The following is a 19,899-nucleotide window of genomic DNA, read 5'->3' as shown; positions in this document are numbered from 1 at the left end:
CTGGCTTAGTGTGTCCTTTTTTTGTTTTGTTAGTTAATGTGGTGATTAGTCACAGAAACATATTCACACAAGGCTAGGATTTTCTTTAAAAATAGAAGTATCACTACACAAAAGGAGAAAGCAAGCTATCTAACGAGATAAACCAAGTAGAAGAGATAAAATACACAGGAAAACAAGGTTCCAAACTTTCTCTTTGATGTTGTTACAGACACTTAATTCCAGAGAAATTACACCCCAAACTCAAGTTTTAGGGTTCTATTTAACAGACTCCCTCCAAGTTTCTTTGCTGTGATGAGTTCAACACGAACTTGCCACAAATATGAGAAAATAAGCTTCCTCAGGCCTATTAACCTGCAGATTTCTAACCAAACTCTTATGTTTTGGAAGTTTCACAAACTTAAAACCCTTCTGCCATGGTTAGAGGTGATAGGAACTGCAGATGCTAGAGAATCCAAGATAACAAAGTGTGGAGCTGGATGAATGGTAACTGTTTCCAGGGTAAGTGTGACTTCCTTGAACTGCTTCTAAACTCCTCCTCGGAAAAAAATCAAAATTTGCTTCTAAATTCAACCCTGTCTTCTGAATGGAAAACAGAACTGCTAATAGGCTTACATACTTATTCTATCCGTAACAAATCTAACAGTATAAACATTTTTTCCATTAGCACTACAAGGGATGAAAGTCATCCACTTTCTGTCATAATGTTGGATTTAATCACATCCCGGAAGCACCCTCTGACCTTGTCTTTTTAAAAGTAATCCTTAAACAGAACTAATACCTCTATTTTGAACTTACAGTATTTGAAATTACCTTCCTTTCAAATTCTCCTTAATTTGTTCATGGGATATGGGCATTGGTCGCTGGGCTAACATTCATTACTCATTCCCAATTGCTCTGGAGGATGTGGTAGTGATCTGGCTTCTTGAACTGCTGCTTCCCTTGTGGTGAAGTGACACCTATAGTAGTGTTTAGAAGGGAGTTCCAGGATTTTGATGTCGCAACTATGAAGGAGTGGCAATAAATTTCAAATCAGGATGCTATGTGGCTTGAAGGTGATCTTGCTGCTGGTATTGTTCTCATGCATCTGCAGCCCTTCATCTTCAAGATCGCAGATGTTGCAGGTTTGGAAAGCGCTGTCAGGGATCTTAAGTGAGTTACTGCAGTGCATCTTGTGGATGGCACACACAGTTGTCACTGTGTGTCAGTAATAAAGAGAGTGAATGTTGAAGGTGGTGGATAGGGTACTGTACAAAATATTGCTTCCATATTACTCTTGCCCATCCAATTTGCCTAGTTAATATACAGATTATAATCATCCATGATATTTATAGTGTCATTCTTATATTTTTCCATTTTTCTTGATTTATACCTTTCAGTGCCTACAGTGAGGCAATTTTTCATGTACCCATAAACAACCCTACCTGTGGTTTCTTTTCCTTGCCATCCTCTATTTCCACCTAAACTGATTCCATGTCACAATCTATTGCACCTATATCATTCCTTACCACTGCACTGAAACCATCTCTTTATAACACTGACCCATCTCCTTTTTCATTTTTGCCTATTTTTCTGGGCATCTTGAATATTCAGTTCATAGCCTTTGCCACCATTTCTCTGTAATAGTTATAAAATCATAATTATTTATCTTGTGTTGTCAACTCATCCAACCCATTACAAATACTGCATACTTGAAAAGCTTTAAGATTTGACTTCTTACCATTGTTACTTATTCTGGTTCTACTTTCTACTGCACACATATTTTCTGCTCCTTCCTGCCAAGTAACATTCGAGACACACAGATGCCAGGTTATGATTATCACCAATAAGAGACAATCTAACCACCACCCTTTAACTTTCAATCGTGTTACCATCATTGATTTTCACACTATCAATATCCTGGGGGTTATCATTGACCAGAAACCCAACTGGACTCACCATATAAACAAAGTGGCTACAAAAGCTGGTATGGCTAGGAATAATGCAGTGAGTAACTCACTTCCTGACTCCCTGAAGCCTGTCCACCATATACAACACACAAGTTAGGAGTGTAATGGAAAGTTCCCCACTTGCCTGGATAAGTGCAGTCCAAACAACAAGCCTGACATCATCCAGGACAAAGCAGCCCACTTGATTGGCTTGACATCCACAAGCATCCACTCCCTCCACTACTGACGCTCAGTAGCAGCAGTGTGTTCTTTCTACAAGATGCACTGCAGCAATTCACCAAAGTTCTTCAGACAGCGCCTTCCAAACCCACGACCACTCCCATCAAGAAGGACAAGGGCAGCAGATATATGGAAACACCACCACTTTCAAGGCCCCCTCCCAGCCATTCACCATCCTGACTTGGAACCAAATCACTGTTCCTTCAGTGTGCTGGGTCGAAACCCTGGATTTGTGTCCCTAAGGGCATTGTGGGTCAACCCACAACATGTGGACTACGGCGGTTCAAGAAGGCAGCTCACCACCACCTTCTCAAGGACAGCTCAAGAAAGGCAATAAATGTTGGCCCAGCTAGCGACACTCACATCCCCAAAAAACGAATAAAAAAACTTTGATTATTGTTCACCTCTTCACTATTCTGCACCTCTGCTCTCTTCTTTATTTTTGATTTTGTTAAACCTACTTTCAATTGAACACTACCCTCCACTAATTGACTGAAAGCATCATGTACAATCCTAGTTATATAATTTGCCAGGACACTGGTTCCAGAATGGTTAAAATGAAGTCTGTTCCAATGGAGCATTATTCTCTTTTCCTCAGTACTGGTGCCAGTGCCCCATGAATCATGACAAATTCCTCCCGCACTAAACTTGGAGCCATGCATTTACCTCTGTAATCTTATCTGCCCTATGAAATTGCAGTTGGTTCAGGTAATAATCCTAGATTATTATCTTTGTGATTCTGCTTTTAATTTAGTCTTAGCTGCTCATAATAGTTCTTTCCTCATTCTAAATCATTGTACCTCCATGGACCATGACAACTAGATCCTTTCCCTCTCACAATCCCTCCATTCTAACAATTAATTTGGTGAATCTCAGGTGCATTCCTTCTATAATAAGCAGATCTTTACGTAGGCAAGGAAACCAAAGTGGTGCACAATATACCAAGGCTCAGAGCTACTGCTTAGTGTCAGAACAGATTCTTCCAATGGTTATTACATCAAAACTGCTCACTTACCTTGATGTATTTTTGTGATCAGAGTTCTGGTCACGTCCTGGTGCCTCCATAGCAGTCTGCCATTGAGGCCTTGACACAGGTCAGGAGGGATGAAGTAAAAACACATATCACCGATCCCGCCCACGCACATAAGGATACAAAGCACAAAGAAAATTACAGCACAGGAACAGGCCCTTCGACCCTCCAAGCCTGCACCGATCCTCTACCTAAACCCGTCGCCTATTTTCCAGGGATCTGTATCGCTCTGCTCCCTCCCCATTCATGTATCTGTCTAGATACATCTTAAATGATGCTATCATGCCCACCTCTACCTCCTCTGTTGGCAATGTGTTCCAGGCACCCACGACCCTGTGTGTAAAGAATTTTCCATGCATATTTCCCTTAAACTTTTCCCCACTCACCTTGAATTTGTGACCCCTAGTAATTGAGTCCCCGAATCTGGGAAAAAGCTTCTTGCTATCCACCCTGTCTATACCTCTCATGATTTTGTAGAGTCAATCAGGTACCTCCTCAACCTCCATCTTTCTAATGTAAATTATCCTAATCTACTCAACCTCGCTTCATAGCTAGCGCCCTCCATACCAGGCAACATCCTGATGAACTACCTCTGCACCCTCTCCAAAGCGTCCACATCCTTTTGGTAATGTGGCGACCAGAACTGTACACAGTACTCTAAATGTGGCCGAACCAAAGTCTTATACAACTGTAACATGACCTGCCAACTCTTGTACTCAATACCCCATCCAATGAATGAAAGCATGCCGTATGCCTTCTTGACCACTCTATCGACCTGTGTTCCCACCTTCAGGGTACAATGGACCTGAACACACAGAACTTTCTGTGCATCAATTTTCCTCAGGGCTTTTCCATTTACTGTATAGGTTGCTATTGAATTGGATCTTCCAAAATGCATCACTTCGCATTTGCCTGGATTGAACTTCATCTGCCATTTCTCCGTCCAACTCTCCAATCTATTGATATTCTGCTGCATTCTCCAACTGTCCCCTTCACTACCTGCCACTTCACTAACCTTTCTGTCATCTATAAACCTACTAATCAGCTCATCTATACCTTCCTCCAGATCATTTTTGTATATCACAAACAACAGTGGCCCCAGCACAGATCCCTGTGGAACACCACTGGTTCTCCATTTTGAGAAACTCCCTTCCACTACTACTCTCTGTCTCCTGTTGTTCAGCCATTTCTCTATCCATCTAGCTAGTACACCCTGGGCCCCATGCGGCTTCACTTTCTCCATCAGCCTACCATGGGGAACTTTATCAAACGCCTTACTGAAGTCCATGTACATGACATCTACAGCCCTTCCCTCATCTATCAACTTTGTCACTTCCTCAAAGAATTCTATCAAGTTAGTAAGACATGACCTTCCCTGTATAAAATCAAGCTGCCTATCACTAATAAACCCATTTTCTTCCAAATGTAAATAGATCCTATCCCTCAGTATCCTCTCCAGCAGCTTCCCCATACCAAATGAGTCTGGAAAACTTTTAAAAGCGGGAGCAAACAGCAACTAGCTAAGGCATCAAATTGGTACTGTGGCAAGTGAGCAGGTGATTAGGACGGTAAAGAGGCAAGTGGACAGGTGTATGAGGGGATAGATGGGTCGAGAATGGTAAGGGGACAGGTGTATATATTGGGAAGTGGGTAGGGAGACAGATTGGTAAGCTGGTAGGTATGTAATGTGGCAGCGATTAGGATGTTAATATGGTGGGGGCTAGGATGGCAGGCCAATTGGTGGGTAGGGTGACGGATAAGTGAATGAGGACTTGGGCTAGGTAATGTGGAGTTGATTCGAGAGAGTTATGGGTTGGCTTCAGATCAGGACGAAAGAGCGTACTGGTAGCTAATTAGGGTATGGGAGGAAAGGAATTTAGATTGGGTCAGGTCTTTCGGGTGTCCACAGGACAGTTGCCAGAATGGAAAAGTGGGCCAAATCAATTTTGTAGTTCGTCAGGAATTAGATCAGGTTTTAATTGCTCTATTTTTTCCTGTGTGACAATTAATTCAAGTGTGTCAGAACTTTCTGATGTTCTTGACTCTAACTCAGAAATGCATGCTTTATCAGAGGATCCAAGTGTTGGTTAATTGCACATTGGCAGTTTCTAATTCCAGGTGGTTTACTGTGGAGTCAGCTGCATGGAATTTCTGCCTGGTCCCACTGTGCCACTACTATTAAACTGCTGCAACAACTGTCTTCCCACTGCACTGATCAATGGATTAGCATGAAGACATCCTTATCCTATACTCACACTTCTACATATTGGATCCCACCTGCCAATTTTCCTCTCCCACTCCTTAGACAACAAGTCCATCCTGGGCCTCCTGCAGTGCCCCAATGAAGCCATCCAAAGGTTGCAGGAACAGCAACTCATATTCCGCTTGGGAACCCTGCAGCCCAATGGTATCGATGTGGACTTCACAAGTTTCAAAATCTCCCCTTCCCCCACCGCATCCCAAAACCAGCCCAGTTCTTCCCCTCCCCCCACTGCATCACAAAACCAGCCCAGCTCTTCCCCTCCACCCACTGCATCCCAAAACCAGTCCAACCTGTCTCTGCCTCCCTAACCTGTTCTTCCTCTCACCCATCCACTCCTCCCACCTCAAGCCGCACCTCCATTTCCCACCTACTAATCTCATCCCGCCTCCTTGACCTGTCTGTCCTCCCTGGACTGACCTATCCGTTCCCCACCTCCACACTCCTCTCCACCTATCTTCTCCTCTATACATCTTTGGTCCGCCTCCCTGTCTCTCCCTATTTATTTCAGAACCCTCACCCCATCCCCCTCTGATGAAGGGTCAAGGACCGAAACGTCAGCTTTTGTGCTCCTGAGATGCTGCTTGGCCTGCTGTGTTCATCCAGCTTCACACTTTGTTCTCTCTGCCAATTTTCCCTCACTCATTTTGCCGCTTTAAATCCACTTGAACCATCTTTGCATCCTCTTCACAATTTATACTCTGACCTAGTTTTGAATCAGCTGAACACTTGGAAATATTAATCCCATATCCAAGTAACTGATGTAAATTGTGAATAGATGGGACCCAAGCACCTTTTTGAGAGTGTAGAGAGATGCAGAAAATAATAGATCTAACCTTTAAACCACCGTATGTCAGGATTTGGACACCCTTGAGGTCTGCAGGACAAGGTCACAGACTGACTCAGAAGAACTGATTGGTCCACAAGACCTTCAACAAACGATGGTGCTGAAAGGAAAAATAAAAAGGCAGCCAATAGTCCAAGAGTAGGAAAAGAATTGACAAGAATCGATAAGGTTAGTTTGCACAAATTGTTCAAATATAGGGGAGGCAAGTCAAACCTTGGGCACAGCTTTACATTCTCACAGTCAACAGAAAGACAAGAGAGTGTAAAATTGAGCATAATGTTTTTCTGAAACCGAACCATCCTCCACCAATTCCCAAGCAATTTTGTGCATTGTAAGGATGGAGGCATGACTAGGACCCTGCCAGATCTCACTCCTGATCTCACTGGCCAAAAAAAAGGGAATATACTTTTCTTATGGTTCCTCAAGGCCCATTGGTGCCATTATTCCCCACCCCCGTCCAGCCAAAATGTTGCCCTGCAATCTACCTCCCCATCCAGCAATGGTCACGATCTCCACTGGAGTTTACTGAATTACCAGATGTGGTCAGCATTCCCAATGGCATTGCTGAAAACATTGAACTATGGTTATTTAAGTGGTTAGCAACTCTCAAAAGCAGGGTAACTTCTCAGAATGGGGTGGAAGTCTGATCCTGAGCCAAACAGTATCCCTTTGACAGGCACTCTCATCTCACGCCTGGAATTCAGCTCTTTTTTGCATGTCTGGACTGTAATGAGGTTAGGAACTGAGTGGCTCAAGCAGAACCATGCATCAGTTAACTGGCTATTGCTGCACAAGTGCCATACAGTAGCACTGTTAACAACCCATTTAATCATTATGCTGACAATCGACAGTAGGCTGATTGGATGGCAATATCAGGTTGGATTTGTCCTGCTTTCTGTAGTCAGGACATAGCTGGGCAATTATCAACAATGTAAGCAGAAACAACCATTGTAGCTGTACTGGAACAGCTTGGTGAGTTTCAGAATACAAATTTTAACATGGAGTGAATCAAGTTGGCTGAAGATTTACATCTGTAATAGTGGAGGCCTCAGGAGGCAGCAGAGAATAATGCATTTTTCTTATACTTTGACTCTAAGTTAACTGTTGAAAGTCTATTCATTTAACAGGATAGTCCATCATCAGGTATGTTGTGCTACTACCTACTCAGTTTGTTCAGTGTAAAACATGAACTATTGAAAGACGTTTACGTTCAGCAGCAATACCTTTTTCCTTTGCTTTCGAACCAGGTAGCTTCAATGAAAACAGTTTTGATTTTTTCTTCAAGAAACTGCTGGTTTTGTCTCGAGTGTCTGTTGATTGCTGTTTCCCTTGCTGTTTTTCTGTGTCTATAAAGAATTACAATATGGTTATTTTCATTTCATTAATAAGGTAATCTTCATAGTCTTTCATTAGGATACAGTAATTCATGTTCAAGTTTGTATGCAAGAAATTATTTCCACCATCTTCATCTACTATACATTTAATGGGTTATTCAGCACTGGCTAAAAGGAATTAGGTAGCTATTCAAATTTTACAATAACATTTATTCCCCTTGTTATGTGATCACTTATTTCCCTGAAACTTTTTTTAGCTAGGAAAGCAAACTAACCCACCAAATTAAACAAATAGATTGTAAAGCATTGCCAGAAACAACATACATTTTGTACCCACTGCCATTGAGTTTCTATGATCAGATAGGAAAAGACCATAGGATATAGGAGCAGAATTAAGCCAACTGGCCCATTGAGCCTGCTCTGCCATTTGATCATGGCTGATAAAGGCAGATAAGTTAATTCTATTAAATGCCCCATGGTCTCTGCCAGTCTAATTCTTTAAGAAGATATTAAAGATGGAGGAATGAAATATTATCGACAAAATGTGCATAATTTGGCAATCAGATTCAAGTGTTGTACGGATCTAAGATTAATTTATTAATTTGAGGAGGGATTTAAGTATAATGGCTGCTGTGGTGTGATATTTGGTGTTTGCTTTATACACACCAACCTAGAAAAATAATTACTTCAAGCCAATGTCCTCAAATGAAAGCTTCCACCGCCCTAAAAAAGCTGACCACTCAAGAATGGGCCTGAGGTGTGGAACGAACAATTGTATAAGTTTTGTACTTTAGGTAGAAGTCTAGTCACCACTTCTTCATTTGTATTCAAATAAAAATGACGTATCAAAGGGACAGCTGAACATTTAAGGCACACAACTGGCATCATGTTTCTATGAAGGCCTTCAGGCATGATTCACTGGAAACTTTTGGATGCTTACATTAACAATGGTGATCTAGAAATTAGATTGCCCTGATCATACAGACAATGAACCTCTAAATGGACATTAAATGTGACTGTAAGACAATAGAAGCTTGGTAATCCAATTACTGTGGTTTCTAGGAATAGTCATAAGAGATTGTGTATTCTGCTGTCAGATACATTTTCTGAATTGCTTTGTGTCTAGTGATACCCATTTTTCAATTTTTAAACATTAACATCCAAAATCCCCAAAATTTAATGAAGATTAATTAACTGTTTTAATAAATGCGATGTGGCTCTTTCAATTGGTTAACTTTTTGTAAATAAGAAGTAAAGAGAAAAAGTCAAACCAGGAGCTGCACAGTGTCCAATGCAAACAAGAAGGATTATAGAATCACAGAATTGTGACAGCAAGGAAAGAGGTCATTCTGTGTGTTGAGACAGAGCTGGGTCTTTGTCAGAACAACTCATCTGGTCCTAATTCACCATCTTTTCCCTATAGCCCAGCATATTTTTCCATTCCATTATCCAATTCTCTTTTGAAGGCTTGAATTGAATCTGCCTCTGCCCCACTCTCAGATAGCGAATTAGACACACATAGATCAAGTAAGATCCTAATATCTGTTAATTTACTTAACCTGATAAGGTACACTGAAGGTGAACGGGGAGATCTTTAAGGTTATCAAAATCATTGATAGGCTAGACGGAGAGAAATAATTTTCTTGTTGGGTGAGTTTGAATTAGGGGGAGTAAACTTAAAATTAAAACTCTCTCTGCAGGATTCCATCTAAAAATAAGATAACAACTCATAGCCAACAGGTGTGATTCAAAATAATCATGTTATTTTTTTCAGAGCCTGCAATAGGTTATGATAACATACCTCATTTCTTAAAAAAAACATTGATGGGGTAAGGGCGTCACTGGTTAGGTCAGCATTTATCCCTAATTGCCCAGATGGCATCCACATTGCTGTGGGTTTGGTGTCACATGTCGGCCTTCCCTAAAGGACATCAGTGAACCTGATGGGGTTTTCTGACAATTGTCATTGAATTTATGGTAATAATTAGTCTTTTAATTGCAGATCTTTATTGAATTTATATTCTACCATCTGTCTTGGCAGGATTCAAATCTGGTCCTCACACCATTACCTGGCTCTCTGCACTAACAGTCCAGCAATAACATTATCATTTCCCCCAAAAGGTCTCCCTCCATTTGAGTCAGGAGGCCTTTGTTCAAATCCCATCTGCTCCAGAGGTGTGTAAGAATATCTCTGAACAGGTTGATTAGAAAAATAGGTTAATAAAAAAACTACATGGGCCATGGGGGATCCTCTTGTGGCGCAGTGTTGCTACTCCTGAACCAGAAGCCCCACCTGCTCCAAAAGTGTGCAATAATATCAGAAGAGGTTGATTAGAAAATATAAAAAATCATGAGCCACAAAGACAGGATTGTGAAATTATTTTTGTCACACATTACTTGTGGTGGAAAAATATATGACTATTTATAAACTTTGACTTCTAAATTTGGGTGCAGCATAAACTGTAAAACCATCACGGGAATAGCACTTAATAGATCAGCATGCTTGGGGGGCTTTGATTTTGATCAAATTGGCTGCATTGTAAATTTGGAAACATTCTGATATTAACACTCACTGTCATGAATGCAATGAACAATTCCAAAGTAAATTGTTTAATTTGTGGCATTTGCTTTGCACTTACTTTCTTCATACGATGTTAAAGGGGGTATCAGTGGCATTTTCATAACTTCCATGTACTGGTCCCCAGATAATTCTTCATTATTTGGATCTACACTTCCCTGGGACTCAACCACCTTCCCGTGTTTTCTCTCTCTCAGTTGAGGTTTTTCTTTGCTTCTCATCCGCAATGAAAACCGAGCTGGCAACGTCTGACTTTTCCTTGCACCCACTGTGGTAGGCAAATGTTTGCTTGCATTTAAATCCCGCAACACAGATAAAGAACTTTGACTTTCTCTTCCATCATCATCCAAATATTGCAAACCTTTATCCCAATTTAATGAAGCAGACCTCCTAAATAATCTTAATAGACTAGAACTACCAAACATTTCTGAAGTAGTCTTTGGCAATGGGTCAGTGTGGGTTTCACTGATAGTTAGACTTGTTTCACTTGAAGCAGTTGGAGATTTTGCATCCTTTTGGCTTTTGAATGCTTTTCTTAGACTTTCAAAACTTTGATGTATCACATTTTCCAGTGAAGGTCTTTTAGATCTTTTTTTAATTTTTGTTTCTTCTTCCTCGATATCAGAAGCTGTCTCATCTTCTTCAGTATCTTTGAGCAATTCCAATAAATCTGATTCTGATTCATTAGCAGTCAGATTCCAGGAACATTGATTTGCTGTTTCAGCCTCATCACATAATATTTCATATGAAGTGGTTGGTGTCTGATTTAACTTTCCTTGCAAAGGACTGTCCTTTTTGGCCTTTTCTTCTTTTGAAGGAAACAGCCCTTCAGATGTCCATGGCACAGACAAACTCTCTACTTGCGAAGTGTCCTTATGTTCAGACCTTTCAGACAGAAATGAGGGGCAGTGTTCAAACTCTAGACCATAACTGTATGGCTCAGACAGATCAAAGTAATCTGTGCCTGGTTCTACCATGTCAAAATGTACAGAACTGACATCTTCACTTGAACTCTGTTCCTGTTGTTCAGATGTGACAACTGAAGCAGCAACAGAAGAGATTTCACTCTGCAACGCTGAATCCACAGGACATTGAAAATGAAAAGACCTGATTCCAGAAATATCTAAATGTGAGTTGCCAGGCTGAAAACAATCCTGCCTTTGTGATGTTGTAGACTTCAACTCTGGACGTTCAAAGACAGTTGAAATTTTTTTATCTTTAAGTGGCTGCAAAAATTCACTTTTTGTGGTTTGCAGATCTGATAGACTCTGAGGAGAAATGGCCACTCTGGGCTCTATCTCTGAATACTGACTGGTTTTCATCTCCATGTGCATCTCCATATGTTGCTTTTTTTCTGATGAGTGTAAAGAAGCTGCATCAGTTTGCACAGATTGGTCTATCCCAAAGGGAATATTTTTCACACGGCATTCTGAAATATATTTTACATCTGTTAGAAAGGAGTCCTCATCTGATAAGCATACCGTGTCACTGATTATGCTTTTGCACATTGCTGACTCCTGTGTATCCAACTCTTCTGCATCCAGGGAAATGTGCTGCGATGTTAAGGTATCACTAACAACCTCGATTGTATTGGATTTTGGATCTGACAGCTCTGGAGATGGTTCTGGTATTTCACTTACAGATTTTTTTACTATAGTCGGAGCTAAGAACTCTGCTTCATATTCATCAAACGACTTACTCTTCCTTGACTTTTCCTTGGAGGGATAAGCTACAATATTGCTGTTATCATAAGATACTGATCTTGTCAACTTTCCAGAGCTGTGGCTTGAGATTTCCTCAACTCTTTCAGCATCAAATCTTCTGTTCTGTAAAGGCATCTGAATGCACTCCAGGAGTGGTTGACGTAGACCACTCACCTTTCCTCTTGTGTAACCTGCCTCTATAAAACGTCTTCTCGTCCTTTCAAGGTTCCTTGTGTACTGAGCATTCACAGTAGAAAGATCCCGACTCTCCAACGTATCGCTGCAGAAAGTACTTTTGATAAGACAATGTCTTGGTAAAAGTCTAGGTGATGGTTTGGAGCTCATATCCAGTAGGCTGCTTTGTCCTGATAATTGACATGTGAGAGTATCATCAGAAGAAATGCCTTGCTTTAAACTGTGAGCTGTTGCTCTGTCCACTCTTGAGCTGTCTAAAGTTTTCTCGGAAGTAGCTTTGGAAATGGGATGCTTCAAGCCTTTAACATTTAAATTCAGATCATCACAAGTTTCAGAATAATTATCCTGTGCTTTCATATCCTCTCCACACTCTGCATCTGCTTTGTGTGTTATATATGCTTGTTTTTCAGCAGCACTGTTTCTAGTTAGAAGTGCCCTCTCACTTTTTTCTTTACTGATATCTGGATCCGCAATGTCTGTTGAGAAAGAAGCAGACCAAGGGGTTTCACAGAATTCATTTTCATTTGTAAAATATTGAGCAAATACAATCTGATTGGCTTCTGGAGTACTGGTTGAACAGGGGTCTGTCTGATGGGCGCAGTCTTCAAAATCAGAAGAAGAAGCGCTAGTTGTTGGTGAGTTGCTTTCTTCCAGTAAGTGTCGAGACATGCCAAGACAAAGACTTTTGGAAGTCCCTTCTAAAAGTTCAGGAATAGATCTCATTACTAGCATTGGCTTGTAGCTTATAGGGGATTGCTGGAAATAACATAAAAATAACATAAAAATAGCAAATTTAAAGACTGAAGAAAATATTCATTATAAAAACAACCTGACATTTTAGTTAAAAATGCCAAAAAAATCTATTTCTTTCACATTAGATTCAAAAACACGTTTCAGAATGAATGTAAAAAGTTCTAACCTTCTTAAAATAATAGGGATTCTCTAATTTTGAAGTAATTAAGGGGAGGTGGCGGCAAGATGGTCTTGTCATTGGTCTAGTAGCTCAGAGACTCAGGCTAATGCAGGGAGAGTTGGGACTACAACTCTTATACATTAATGACTTGGACAAAGGAACTGAGGGCAATGTTGCCAAGTTAGCAGATGTCACAAGATAGGTGGAGGGGCAGGTAGTATTGAGGAAATGGGGAGGGTGCAGGACTTGGGCAGGCTAGGAGAGTGGGCAAAGAAGTTCCAGATGGAATACAGTATGGGAAAGTGCAAGCTAATGCCCTCAATCCCTTTCTCCCCAACAAAAATAAAGAGTGAGTCCCCTGGTCCTCACATACTACCCCACCACCCCACCAATCTCCACATCCAGCACATCATCCTCCACCATTTCTGTCATCTACAAGCCAACACCACCAAAGTGATATTTCCCTCCCTGCCCTTCTCTGCCTTTTGTAGGGACCACTCACTCCATGACTCCCTCGTCTGCTCCACATTCCCCACCAAATCCATCACACTGGGCATCTTTCTCTGCAACCACAGGAGGTGCTACACATGCCCCTACACCTCCCACCCAGGCCCAAGACAAACTTTCCATATCCAACAGGGGTTCACTTGTACATCCTCCAACCTCGTCTATTGCATCCATTGCTCCCAATGTGGCCTTGTCTACATTGGTGAGACCAAATGTAAACTTGGTGACAGATTAATGGAACACCTGTGCTCTGTATGCTATAATCAACAACACCTTCTGGTTGCTAACCATTTTAACGTCCCCTCTTACTCCCTGGGTGACATGTCCATCCTGGGCCTCCTCCAGTGCCACAATGATGCCACATGCAAACTGGAGGAACAACGCCTCATATTCCACCTCAGCAGTCTATAGGCTGATGGCCTAAACATAGAATTCACCAGTTTCAAAATCTTCCCAACCCTGGACTCAACCCACGTCTGACCCTCCCTCTCATCCTTGCCTCCTTGACATGACACAACTTGTCCATGTTCTTCCCCACCTATCCACCCCAGCCTTCCCACTGACCAATCTCCAGTACCCTTACCTGCATCCACCAATTGCCATCCCACCTACCTTCCCCAGCCCCACCTCTCTTTCCTCTATTGATGTCCCAGCTCCCTTTCCCCTCCCCAGTCCTGATGAACGGTCTAGGCCCAAAACACGGACTTTCCTACTCCTCTAATACAGTCGCGGATGCTGGCAATCTGAAACAAAAACAGAAATTGCTGGAGAAACTCATCATGTCTAGCAGCATCTCTGGGGAGAAAGCAGAGTTGACATTTCGAGAGTGGTGACTCTTCAGCAGAAATTATCCTTTAACATGTGGCAAAACAGATCATTATTTACTGAATCACAAAAACAATTTATACTCCCACTAAACTGAAACACACACATATTTAATTCACATATAGGTCAGACAAGATATATAGTTTTGTAGGAAGATTGTGGGTGGAAAAATTTAGGAGAAAAGGAGTAAAGTCTGTGGGTTAGGAGCCCAAACTACAAATGGAAAGTGAGGTAACTTTCTCAGTTAGTTTTTGGCTCTTGGCAATGATATCACATTGCTGTCAATCACAGTAATCTTCAATTTGGTAGCTGGTCATTTGGACCTAGGTTTTGGCTTGAGTTTGACATTTTCACTTTGCAGAGTCTTTGAGTAGTATATCTTTTCCAATCACAGAGAGAGAAGGAAAATTCTGGCTTGCAAGCAGGCTTTTAGAGATCTAAGATCCTAACTGCTCTCTCTATAGAACATGGAACATTACATTACAGCACAGTACAAGCCCTTTGGCCCTCGATGTTGTGCTGACCTGTCATACCGATCTGAAGCCCATCTAACCTACACTATTCCATGTACGTCCATATGCTTATCCAATGACAGCTTAAATGTACCTAAAGTTGGCGAATCTACTACTGTTGCAGGCAAAGCGTTCCATTCCCTTACCACTCTCTGAGTAAAGAAACTACCTCTGACATCTCTCTACTCAGTTCTGTGACAAACTGCTAATTAAAAACAAAACCCAAAAGCTGTTGCTGTACAGTTTACTTTTCTCAACCCAGAGAAACCTGTTGCCACCATGTCTACACTGATCTACTACACTAATTCCATTTACCTGCACTTCATCCATACCTATGATGCGCAGACATTTTAAGTGCTCGTTCAGATGCTTCTTAAATATATTGAGAGTACTTGCCTCAGTGAGTTCTATATTTCTGCCATTCTCTGGATGAAAAAAAATTTTTCCTCACATCTTCTGTAACTTACTCCTCACCTTATACTTGTATCCTCTGGTCTTAGATACATCTGTCATGGGGAAAGATTCTCACCATCTAATCTATCCATGCTCGCCCACTAGCAGTTGAACCACTTGTTTGGCTTCATTCCCAAGGATTAGGTCCAACATTGCCCCATCTTTAATTGGTCTGTCTACATACTGACACTAACACCTCTTGTGGGTTCACTTTACACATTCCACCCCTTTCACATTAAGACAATAAAATCGATGTTAGAAAAGTTGAAATCCCCAACAACTATAACCCTATTCCTCTCACACTTTTCTGTAAACTTTCTACATATCTACTGCTCTACCTCCCTCTGACTGTTGAGAGGCTTGTAATATAAGCCCAGTAATAGTCCCTTCTTATTTCTAAGCTCTACGCTGACCCTCACGTAGAGCTTTCTTGGACATCCTCCCTCATTACTTCAGTGATGGTTTCCTTCAACAATAATGAAATGCCCCCACCTCTCTTACATTGCCTCTATCATGCCTAAAATGTCTATACCCTGGAATATTGAGCTGCCAGGCCTGCCTTTCCTTGTCTCATTGATTGCAAAATTACAATATTCACATGTGCTGATTAATGCTCTTTGTTCTTCTTCCTTACCGTTCAAGCCTCTTCCATTAAAATGGATACACTTTAGCTGTCTGACCCTCCAGTGTGCCTTTTCCTGCCCATGCTTTCTTCACCAACTGGCCTGTCCTTTCACTCCTTCAATATCTGATTGAATCTTGCTCTCGAATTATATCTACTCTGTGCCCTATCTCCCCACCAAATTTAAAACCTCTCCAAAAGCACGAGCAAACCGCACAGTAAGGATATCGGACCCTTTTCTGTTCAGGTAAAATCCACCCAGTTTGTAAAGGACTCACCTACACCAGAAGACGTCCTAATGATCTAAGAATCTAAAGCTATCCCTCCTACGTCATCTCTTTAACCACACCTTCATTTGGCTTAGCTTTCTATTCCTGTGAACGCATGTGACATTGGAAATAATGTGGAAATTACACTTTAGTAGTCTTCCTCTTTAATCTCCTACTTAACTCTCTGAATTCCTGTTGTAGAACCTCATTTCTTTTCGACCCATGTCGCCTATGCCATGATTGTTGGCTGTTCATGCTCCAGCATCGAACATCCTGCAGCCATTCTTGGACATCCCTGACATTAGCAACAAGGAGGTCTGACAAAGTATCAACTCTAGTTTCTTCCAAAGTCATACACTTAGTAATCAAGAAAAGATCTGATAGATTATGTTCAGCTTCTGACTAGATTTTCCAAAATTCTGTGGAAAGAAAAATTATTACCACCTCTCCCTTACTATGCTGGGTGGTTCTCAGATTTCTGTGGGATAGCAACATACTGCATCCAAAGAAAGGAAGCTGTATGGCTAAAGTTATGCCCTCCTTCTAAAATTTGATTTTAGACAGGACTGTAAAATGTGCTTGTTCTGTGGATGGTTCTTACAGAGGCAACTGTAACAGAATAGGTGTTTTCTTGGTTCTTACAGGGAACCATTGTAACAGAATAGGTGTTTCTTACCTGCCACTTGCTCCTTGAAATAAAGAATTTCAACTTTTTTGTGCTAATTGTCCAAAACGCCTGGAGTTTCTGTTTTTCCTGGAAATGAAGTCTGAGTTACTAAGATTTCTGATTCCTCACTATACAATTATACAGAGGTCGGTCTGTTAATATGTAGTTTCTTCATTTTGTGAGAAAGGTAAGAACTGAAAAGGATAGTTGATGACGGACGCATGCCACCTTTTCATAAAGTAACAAGATTAACATCCCCCACCCGATATCCTTTAAGCATGTCTCTTATGGAAGTTCACAGAATCATAGAGTCCTCACAGTGTGGAAACAGGCCATTTGGCCCAAAATGTCCACGCTGACCCTCCAAACAGCATCCCACCCAGACTTATCCCCTTAACCCTGCATTTTCCATGGCTAATGCACCTAACCTACACATCTGAACACTATTGGTAATTTAGCATTGCCAACAGACCTAGCTTGCACATCTTTGGACTGTGGGAGGAAACCAGAACACCTGGCAGAAACTCATGCAGGTACAGGAAGAACATACAAACTCCACACAGACAGTTGCCCACGTCTGGAATTGAACCCAGGTCCCTGGCACTGTGAGGCAGCAATGCTAACCACTGAACCACTGTGCTGCCCCTGAAACCCTGACAACACTCTTTAGACAAAGTGTTGCTCTTTAATTTGTGTTTTTAAAACTTTGTTGAATTTGCACATTTGTACATAAATTTGATTTCAGCTTTGACTTATTGTCAGCCCTTAAAACACCTTTGGACTGTAAAACATTGATTGATTTATTAGAAAGAGCAACTTGATCAGTCTTTGCCAGGGCTTGGGAGCTTAAAAAGCTCAGGCTTGAGTTTTAGAGTTTCAATCTCTATGGAAGGTGAAAATACAGATTGGGAATTGCAGAAAATTGGTGAGGAACAAAACAAAAATGAAAAGATTGATTGAAAGAGGTAGTGTATTTGAATTTAATTTTATTATATGATGCACAGGTGATTTTGTCTGTTAGACATCTTGCGCTCGGTTGTTTTCTTTTAGTTATGGCTGGCATTGGTAGATATGTATAATTAAGCAATCGTTTTTAATGACGGTGTCTGAATTTTGTGCTTATGAAGACTCAAATTTCTGAATTAAGTTAGCTAACTCACTGGGTTTAACACATATGCTCTTGTACCTTAGGTAACAAGGTGTAGAGCTGGGTGAACACAGCAGCCCAAGCAGCATTACAGGAGCAGGAAAGTTGACATTTCGGGCCTACTATCTCTAGAACTTTAGGTATCCTTGTTTCAACTGTCACAGCGCCTTTTTTTTACATCACCTCAGGTCTTTAGCTTTAGGCTGATTGTAAGGTTATTTTCCTGTTTTCATTCGAAAGAGCTGATTAATGACGTTGTGAACCTTCATGGCACACTGCAATCTAATAATTGGAAATTTTTATCCTCATTCAGAGCATTTAACTTAGTGCACAATCCCACAGTAACAAGTTAGCTAATGAAAACAAGCTTTGTGAAGGCATATTAGCCATCAGCCACGGTATGGGCACAGCTGCTGAGCACTGAAACAGGAAACCCTGTAGAAAGGGTATGACAATGGCAGAGGTACAGGTGTGCTGCCTGGAGTTTTACAGAAGAAGGATATTGTGATTGTACAATCACCAGACAAAGATATAGAACTTAGTGAAGTCTGTTGATTATAAATTAAAGTACAAAATAAATTATTCTGAACTACGGTGGGCAAATTAGAGGGAACTATTGGATTACATCCAGCAAATTTTTGTGCAAGTATAGAAGAAATAGTTCAGGATCTGGCTAAATTTTTCAAAATTCTGTAGAAAGAAAAAGTATTCCAGAGTATTGAGGTGAAGAGAAAGGGTGTGATTAGAGAGAACAGATCCAAAGGCTGCCATGATGTAATGGGAGCCCACTTCCTCATTTTTAAATTTATTGCCCTGGCATTCCAAACTATCTCCACCTGTGATGGGAAGGTTAATTCTGAGGCCAGTTACTCTCTATTTATCATAAAAATCCCACATAATGTTTATTAATCTTTAAGATTACTGAATTATTTGACTAAATAATTGTGGATTGTTTTCATTAGTCAATGTAATGTTAATACATGAATTTGAGATTATCACAGAGAGATCTGCAAGGAAACAAGAAAAACCTCTTTACAGAGAGGCTGAGCTGACTATAGAACACTCTTACTCAAATCACTGTCAAAGCAGAGCTGTTGAGTTAAGTATTTAGCTATTTGTAAAAACAGAAATGTTAAAGCATATGCAGTGAACAGAAGAGTAGAATTAAGCTAATCAGGTCATGTGGAGAAAAGAATTGGCACTGAGATGATGGGCCAAATTGCCTCCTGTAATAATTCTATTCAAGCAGCTAATGTGAAGTTTCTTTTTGCCAATGAAGCGACAAATTTAAGTTTTTACTCCATTTACTGTTCAGTGCTCTGCCGCACCACACTTACAATTTGTCCAACATCGCTATTTTACAAATGTAAGTTTCTGAATGTTTACATTTGTCTATCTCCACTTTTTTCTGCACATAATGTATAGCTGTAATAACAATAGGTAGTAAAGCAGAGTTGGTACTTTGTTATTTTTGTTTAAGTTGTGAAATGACATACCTGAAACCACTGTTCTTTCAAGCATTCAGATGCTGTTGGCCTATCCCTAAAGGATGGAAACAAAATAACTCTTACAAAATTACTCCATTGAAATAACTATATTTGAATAATTAGATATCTGCAAGTGCAACAGATATTACAAGTGTCACTAAAAATGGACTACCAGCATTCAACTTGCAAGTTCTGATATTTATACCAGAGATATTCATGGACAAAAGTGGGTTATAAAAAGGACAAAATATAGACTTAAAATAGCTGCTCTGATCACTCGATTACAGGTTGAGGCAAACTTTGTGAAACCAGTATTACGTACAAAACGCGCCCATACTGATGAGGATTTGGAGATCCTGGTGAACAGGTTGGAGGATAGAAAGGT

At 40.8% G+C, this 19,899-nt stretch overlaps 1 protein-coding gene across 14 annotated transcripts in view; it reads right to left on the bottom strand.

Moving 5' to 3' along the window:
- obscnb (obscurin, cytoskeletal calmodulin and titin-interacting RhoGEF b) overlaps positions 1-19,899 on the bottom strand; it is a 760,766-nt gene that overhangs the window by 26,888 nt on the left and 713,979 nt on the right. For 13 of the 14 annotated variants that reach the window (XM_059639939.1, XM_059639941.1, XM_059639977.1 and 10 more), the window contains 6 exons: positions 19,524-19,569; positions 16,890-16,967; positions 10,276-12,868; positions 7,526-7,648; positions 6,292-6,402; positions 3,181-3,249 (listed from right to left, as the gene is read on the bottom strand). In XM_059639939.1, the coding sequence (XP_059495922.1) occupies positions 3,181-3,249; positions 6,292-6,402; positions 7,526-7,648; positions 10,276-12,868; positions 16,890-16,967; positions 19,524-19,569 (3,020 nt within the window). The remainder of the gene's footprint in view (positions 1-3,180; positions 3,250-6,291; positions 6,403-7,525; positions 7,649-10,275; positions 12,869-16,889; positions 16,968-19,523; positions 19,570-19,899) is intronic. The other variant, XM_059639947.1, reaches the window with a different exon arrangement.

The sequence above is a fragment of the Stegostoma tigrinum genome, chromosome 2 (genome assembly GCF_030684315.1).
Source record: "Stegostoma tigrinum isolate sSteTig4 chromosome 2, sSteTig4.hap1, whole genome shotgun sequence".
NCBI lineage: Eukaryota > Metazoa > Chordata > Chondrichthyes > Orectolobiformes > Stegostomatidae > Stegostoma > Stegostoma tigrinum.
Note: the sequence above shows the minus strand (reverse complement) of the source record. Positions and strands in the feature narration are given on the sequence as shown.